General features: G+C 39.3%; 1 protein-coding gene across 1 annotated transcript in view; it reads right to left on the reverse strand.

The window, feature by feature from the left end:
• Window positions 1-8,098, reverse strand: part of ANK3 (ankyrin 3) — a 382,716-nt gene extending 374,618 nt beyond the window's left edge. The window contains exon 1 of the mRNA XM_042783328.1: window positions 7,985-8,098. Coding sequence (XP_042639262.1) covers window positions 7,985-8,098 — 114 coding nt within the window. The remainder of the gene's footprint in view (window positions 1-7,984) is intronic.
• Window positions 8,099-8,515: the final 417 nt, after the last annotated feature.

Genomic DNA, 8,515 nt, shown 5'->3' on the forward strand with positions numbered 1-8,515 from the left:
AAAAAAAAAATTACCAATAAGATTATGAGTTTGTTAAGGTAAGATGCATTGCAAAAGAATGTGTGAACTAATTTTAAGTTAATGTCAATTACATCAAGCAATAAAACCAAAAGCACTCCACCCTCCATGATGCATTCTGTACTTTGCTCTAGGAGGAAAGAGGTTAATGACAATAAGGAATCAGGGTTTGTCTTGGGGGAGAAAACCTAACACATGGCATTTGATGATCCAAGAAAGATTCACCTCAGGGAGCTCAATATTCCCTGGAAAATGTCACTCTCAATAGTGTCTCGGAGGCAGCATGGGGTCTGAGACTGAGGGAAGGGTGGGCAGTAGAGGAATAAGCTCAGGGCTGGGAATCAGACTCACCTGCGTTTGAATTTCAGCTTTACACTTACAAACTGGGTGACCTCAGGCAACCTGTTGAACCCTTTGGAGCGCAACTTCCAAATGCAGATAACTGTGACAGTCTTATCCATATCATGAGGTCTGAATACAATAATCTACTTAAAGTATTCAATAACTTGACTGGCATACTATAGTCCTTTAATGACGTTGAGTCAATAAATAAAGGGTAAATTATGCTCCATAGGCTTTTGCTGTTGGGTACCCTCACTGGATTTTAACATTCTTTGAAAAGTGAAAAAAAAAAATCAATTATACTCTATATTAAAAAATGTCTAAGGAAAGATGTCCAGGTTTCAGGCTCATTTTTGTTTGTTTTTTTTGGTTGGTTTAGCGTGTGTTGATCAACTGATGACAATGTTCTGACCAGAGAGGCTTAGAGGAACCTAACCTTGTATTTTCTCTTGGGGTAGTGGTTCAGTATTCGCTAACTCAGCATTCACAGTGACTTTACAGAACGTAACTACAGCTGTTATCTGAAAGTTGACAGTTCGAACCTACCCAGCAGCTCTGCAGGAGAGAGACCTGGCAATCTGTTTCCATAAAGATTATAGCCAAGAACAGCCTATGGGCCATTCTACTCTGTCACATAACGTCACTATGATTTGAAATAGACTCGATGGCATCTATCACAACAGCAATTACCTAAAAAGAAACCTGAGTATTATCAAATCCTCTACTTTTCTCTATGCAGAGCAATGAAAAGCTATGTGTATTTCTACACTGAGAGTCACTATAACAAAAACATACATACACATAATTAGCAATATACCATCTTGCCAAAGGAAAATTAAGAGACAAAGAACACAGGACTGAAGAATAATTAAAGTTTTTCAATAGCTACAATACATTGACAAAACTAAACAGGAATTTTAAAATAACACATTCAGACAATAAAGGTGTAATTTATAGTTAGCATGATCTGTTCTTGCATGAATTATAATCGTTACTGCTCAAGAACCAAAAAAAGTGTGAATAAACTTTTTTAAATGTACATAAAAACTTTTTTAAATGACTTTATTTAAAAAAAAATGATAATAACAGAGAACATAGAGAATTAAGCAGCTGACAAGTTTTATTATTCCGCTCTCCCAAATATCATGGAACACCTAAAGACAAAAGTTTATAGCCTTTTGCATGAGCGAGCCAAGCCCTCTTCCATCCCTCCTTTCTGGAATGGTGGAAGATCAGAGACAGGGCAGCAACTGGATGTGCTCCTAGGGAGCTCACCTGTTGGGCTTCAGTAAATTGATTTGCTGGCACAATTCCTCAAGGCTCTGGATGAAAAGAATCCATGCATTTTCCTATTCATTTGTTCATATTTAACAGCAGCAGCAACTAACACTATACAGCTCTTACCTTGTGTCAGGTAGTATCCTAATAATAATTCATTTAAATCTCATTACAACCCTATGGCTAAGTACATACTATTATTGCACTCATTTTCTAGGAGGGAAGACCCAGGTAAAATCACTTCTGAGTTTTAAAAAGAGCAGAATAGACATAGGGGTTGGTGAGCGGGGAGGAGATGCCATATGCAGACAAGACAGACACAGACAGACAGACACACACACACGGCAGATCCATCTATGAGCCCAGGATCTCCAAGGACTGCTAGCTACTTACTAGAAGCTGAAATAGACAAAGAAGGACCTCCTCCCTCAAGCCATGGACTAAATTCATACTTGTAGCCTCCTGGACTGTTAGAAAGTAAGTTTCTGTTCTTTGAAGGCACTCACTTTGGATATATTCTGTTATGGTATCACTGGGTTACTAAAACAAGACTCACTGGAAACCTGGAGTCTACAGAGTTGGGACAGCAAGAAACAACAGGCTCCCTTCATTTCATAAGGGTCCACAAAACTTCTCTCCAACAGCCTAGTTGCTGCTGTACTAAACCTTACTCCACCCGGCACCTTCCATCATGGGTGCCACAGGTGCACTACCCTAGAGTAAGCCTGCAAAATGTCAGGAAGCACCAACCTTTTAGAGTGAGAGCTAACACTGCATAGCTCATGTCTTCTGAAATCTATCCTCAACCCCTTCAATAGTTTTGATCTTAAAAAAGACTATCAGAGCATCATTACAACAAATCCAGTGGTTAAATATGTTAGTTCCAAAGTTCTATTTTCCGAGTTTAAGCCTAGGTAGTCTACCATTCACTAACCATATGACCTCAGGCAAGTTCTTCTCTTTAAGCCTTGATTTTCACCATGAGAAGTGGAGATAAAAATAATGCCTGGCTTATAGAACAGTTGTGAGAAAAAAAATGGAGTAACTCGTGAGAACCACTGCACACTTTGCCTGGCATAAAGAAAACCTTGAAACACTATTATGTTGTTATCACACCAAAGGGTCCTTGAGAATTTGAAATCCTGGTGCTGGTAATTTTTCATTTCTATTTTCCACAGTTTAAAACAGAGAAAATCTTAAAGCAAAACATTAAAGGATATTGCAGAGGACTGAGCATCTAAGATTTCAATGACTAGGAAACAGCATATCAATTGGAAGTTTCTCTGAATCAAGCCCATTTTCATGCCCAACTATGAAAATATTAATGCCACACACTACATATGCTCTGTAACAGGGTAATTAAGAGCACAGCTAGAGGATCTGACAGCTCAAATTGGGATCCCAGCTCTACCACTTACTAATGGGGAACCTTGGATGAATAGCTTAAAGGCTCATGACTCACTTACCTCATCTGTAAAATAGGGATAATAAAAGTACTTTCTTTGTAGGATCATGTAGATTAAATGAGTGTCCACTATATAGCAATTTAAAATCCTACCTGATGCATAGTAAGTACACAGTGTATGTCCTGGAATTAAAAACTTATAAATCCAGCAATCTAATTCTTCACCTTCCCCTTCAAACCAGGAAGCTGGCAGTTACTCTAAATTCGATCTCTCTTTTGTACTTCCTCTGTACAATCTGCTGCCAAAGTCCTATTGAATCTGCCCCTAAGTATCTCTTACATGTCTCATCCTCTCTCCAGCAGCATAGTCTCTGCCCTGGCTCCTACTCCTAGCATCTCATGTTTGGATCATCCTCAGTGATTCCTACCTGCTCTCCCTGCTGCTGCCTACAACACTGAGGCTGGTGATTATTCTAAATCATGAATCTATTTTTATCTCCGCACCCACCAAGTCCCTTGTACCTTGGTCAGGATACTATCCAAACCCTGTAAGATAGCACACAAGGTCTTCAAGATATGGCCCCTGCCTACTTTTCCAGTCTTTTAAAATTACTACTACACATACATGCCCCCTTAATGTCAGGCATTCCAAATTACTGTGTACTTCCCACACACTCCAATATTCTCTCCATCACTTTGTGCATGGGACTTCCTTCTGTCTGATTGTCTCTCTCTCTAAATCTTTCAAGGTTCAGCTTCTTTGAGGATTCTCTGAGCTCATTTGACTCAAACTGGAGTCTTCCAATGGACTCCTATGGCCCCCTTCCATACTTTACGCATGGGTATCTCATGGCGCTCTTATTATTCTCCCTAGCCCTGCTGGGACTACTTTACTGTTGCCACTATACCTTGTTAAAGGTCTCCAACCTTTATCACAATGGCTAATCTACAGAAGTCACTTGATAAATGTGGGCTGAATAAATACATGAATGTAAGAATCAATCAGTCATTCAAGGAATCTATCATTCCTCTTCTGCCACCAATTAACCATATGAATCTGCCATCAATGATCAGGAAGATAATCATCATGGAATTAATTACTACCTTATCCCAGTAGCTAGCACTCTCAGGCATATAGAGGGGTACTCCATAAATGTTTCTGTTTTTAATATTCATTTTGTCATCCAAACCAAAACCACTGCCACTCAGTCAATCATGACTCATAGCAACCCTGCAGGACAGAGCAGAACTACGCCATACTATTTCCTAGGCTGTAAATCTTTACGGAAGCAGACTGCCTCATATTTCACCCATGGAGTGAATGGCTGGTGGGTTTGAACAGCTGACCTTTTGATAAGCAGTTGAATGCTTTAACTACTATACCACCAGAGGTCATTTTGTTAGGTCACCTCAAATTATTTTGGGCAGATGCAATACATATATACATATATTTTAAAGAAAACCCATTTACTGAACACATTAAGGAGCTCTGATTTTGTACTCGTTAAGGTATTTGGTTGCTAACCAAAATGTCAATGGTCCAGACCCACCAGTTGCTCTGTGGAAGAAAGACGAGGTAGTCTGCTTCCATAAAGATTTATAGCCTTGAAAACCCCACGGAGGTCACTATGAGTTGGAATGGACTCAATGGCATTGAGTTTGGTTTTGGTTGTACTGGATAGATTAGTGTCACTTCTCCTGTTCTCTCACTACTGAAAATGTATTTTATAATTTACATGTGGAAAAGGCAAAACAGGCAGATAACATGGCACCAGTGCCAGTGGCAACAAAGAAGTGTAGGAACTGCAGGTCATACCCCAAGAACATCATCTGTGACTTCTAACCCTAGTGGGCTCATGGTACTTTGGGCCATCTACTGACTACCACCTGTGGGCAGAAGACTCTACTGGGTGCAATGGATATAAAGAGTTCCTCTCTGCAAGTTGCTTAGCCAGGGCAGGGATTCAATATGAACCTGTCCAAAGGCACTCTGTCTACCTTTGGCTTGCCTTCCGTTGGCTGCCAACCTACGTAGTCCATCAGGAAAGAAGTGTGAAGGGAAAAATATGTCAGGAAGAGCAGTGGCAAAGTATGTATAAGGAATATGTATAAATACATTAATAAGCAAATTTTAAATTAGACACTTATTAGAACGATTTTCACCTCAAGCCAGAAAAATTGATGATTAAAAAAAAAGTAAAGGTTCATCTCCCCAGATGCATTTCCTTCTATCAAGAAAGAGTTTCTTTCTTGATACAAGTTGTTGTGTTAAGAATAAAACACATCATTATTAAAACTCTGCTTATTGTAATTTCCTGGAAGTTCCCTACTTTTTTGGGTAATCACTTTCATTCATAATTATTAATATTTGTAATACAACAAATGTACAACTCAATGGGTCTTTAAAAACCTAATGAAATGTGAATTTAGATTTCTCTTAATGAGAGTGAATGTTAAGTCTACACACGCATTATCATTTTATTATACTATTATTAATATCTCATACTATATGATGCCGGGTCATATCGGTCTAACTCTCCTTCTTGGGCTTGCTCAAACCTGAAATACAAGGGGTGCCATGACCAAATTTCTTATTTTATAAATTAGATACTTTTTAAGATTTTCCTAAGGTTTTCTATTGGGCGATTTTTCTGAGGATAATATTACTTTTATGTAATTAAAATATTCTAGAAAATAGTTCTGCATATAAGCAGTAGTAACTATTCCCATAAAAACCCACATAATATTTAAGAGCTGCATCTTCAACTGACATGGGGCCTACAGTATGGAACAAAGTAGAACACAAGCCTAATTAGGATCTTAGGAAAAGGTAGGAAAAAGGAATTCTAAGTAATTCACTCTGTAGGGAATAAGTGCCATAGATGCTATACCACTGTAAGAAATCTAGCCTGTGTCTTCAAAGTAATTCAATCTTAACTCTGGACATTAAAAATAATCTACAAGTACTCTATATTCTATAGAATACCTTTGATAGGGAATATATATACTATACTGTGCTATGAATTAACAAGTATAGTAGCAACAAAATGTTATCCATGAGCCACTTTTTGCATTCTACTCTGTAAGCGTTCAGAGAACAAAACATTTAAATCTGATTGCACGTTTACAAAAGTGATACTGATATTTCTCCATGTTCCCTTCTGGTTGCTAAGAGATTTACATTGGACAGACTCTGTTGTACTCATAACAAAGCATTTTGGTCCACAAAGCATTTGCTTCAGATCAGTCAATCCAGAAACTCCCTTTGCCTCACCCCTTCCTTGTTTTACTTCCAAGTCAAACAGGGGCCCAAGCACAAAGACAGCAGGTCCATCGTCGCTGCTGTAGGAAACTGCCATACATAAGTGTGGCATGGCTAATATCTCTTATATAAATGGACATAAATGATGACACATATCTTTATACAAATATATAGATACCTTTTCACATGTTATCTCAGAGGTATTCTACCATGGCAGGGTATAATAATGTGTGGAGAGGAGGCAACTGATAGCAGCCTACCCACCAACACACTATAGTAACATTATACCTCAATCTAGCAAAATACAGCAATTTCATGACAACTCTGGTGTGGAAGGCTTTAAAGTAGGCCTGGCATACAGTATCTTAACCTTAGTTTGTACTTCTGTGAAAATAAATTCAAAACCTTTATTTGTAAGAATATGGAATTAGAAAATATCTATATTTAACATCTTGCAGCAAAACTACTGCAGCCCTCCCAATTCAGTCTCATAAAATCAGCCATGTGATGAAAGGCAGAGGAGGCTGCTTCTATAGACTTTAAGTTGGAAGAAAATGGCAAAGGTACCAGAAACATTCGTGGTCACTCCATGAAGAGAAGGGCATGTGATGGATGAAATCTGCATGTCATTTAGTAACCACATGCATCAGTGCTCAGAGCAAATCATGATCTTTCCTTTGAGAATTCTCACAAAGGCACATAAAAATGTTTGATAGCCTGACTTCTATACTCAGATCATAGACTTTAGTCAATTTTTATTAATTGTCATGGAGGAAAAGTGCTTTGGGGCCTCACTTTCCGGTCTGTCTCTAGGAGTCATATTTAAGAATACAACCACCAAACACTTAGCAAGTACTCTCTGACTGTAACAAAACACAACTGACCTAGAATATTCCTATTTCCATACTCCAACTTGGAATAACAGTAAGGGATCATCAATGCCCATGTTTTGATCTAAAGCAATCAGTGCGGAAGGTTGTACTGGTTCCCTGGGCGCCCTGGGAATTCCTGCGTTCAGGGTAACTGCTCTCACTCAGCAGAGAAAAACTGACCTCTGTGATTTTAGCTTTATTTAACAAAAGAAAGTTATTTCTAGCAGCTTATTTCCAATGTACTCTCTCAGTAAAAGTACCTTAGAGATTTATGAGGCTAAAGGAAAAAGAAAAAAAGCAAAGCAGGAAATGACTTTTCTGCTACGTCTTTAAGGTCACAGATCTGCCTGAGAAACGCACACATGTGACACAGTTCCAACACAAAAGCTCCTTTTCCACGAGTCAGAGCTCTAAGAAGTACAAAGCCTGACTCTCCAGCTTCTCCCACAAACCTAAGTCACTGCAATCCATGTAACCTTGACCAGGATGTACAGAAACTACTTTTAACTCCCCTGCAACACATTACTGTGTCATGGAAACAGGACCCTGCCTATGGGAAGTAAAAGTACACCTTCCGCATCAGTACTGCAATCACCCCCACATAGGATAATGCCTTCCCTTCCCTTGCCAATCCCATGGTCCATGGTCTACCACAGGGCTTCCTCATCTGTTCCCAATTTACACACTCAATTTGCACTCTCTCCAGCATGCAAGCATAGCCTTAAATGCTTCTAATAGATGCCAGGAGGAGATTGAAAACAAAAAGAATTCAGGCAAGATAATATATGCCCTGGAAGACACAGATACCTTTTTCTTCCGATCCCGGGACCGTTTGCGGTGTTTCCTTTTTTTCTCAGGCTCTTCTTCAGCATTGATTTCTAAATCCCTGTTTTTCTTTAATTGTGAGGCCGCATGAGCCATAATGCATTAAACAAGATCCTCTGCAGCCGGCTTTCTTGTAGAAGGTGATATCCTCAAGCACCTTTAATCAGGCTTACAGCAGCATTTCAATCACTGGAGAGAAACCTTGGACTAGAAGCAGGAAGGCATTCAAAACACAAAGATGCTGGAGAGGTTGAAGCTTTTAAAAACCAAAAGGACGGTTTCCAGACTTCATCCTACACCTTCCCCTACCTGAATCTTTACAAGAGAGTGCAGCCATCGTAATGCATTTACCGTAGTGAAAAAGACAGCTGGGACAGAGGAAGCTGTATTATGGCTGTATCCCCTGCCACCAGCTGGAAGTGCCTAAGTGATTCCTCCGAAGGGGGAATGCTGCAAAGGATGCTTCTCTGAAGGAAAAAATCAAGAGTCACCACATATGCAGAAGCAAAAATC

This window comes from Orycteropus afer, unplaced genomic scaffold (assembly GCF_000298275.1).
Source record: "Orycteropus afer afer isolate SDZICR_OR568_19922 unplaced genomic scaffold, OryAfe1.0 scaffold00016, whole genome shotgun sequence".
NCBI classification, from domain to species: domain Eukaryota; kingdom Metazoa; phylum Chordata; class Mammalia; order Tubulidentata; family Orycteropodidae; genus Orycteropus; species Orycteropus afer.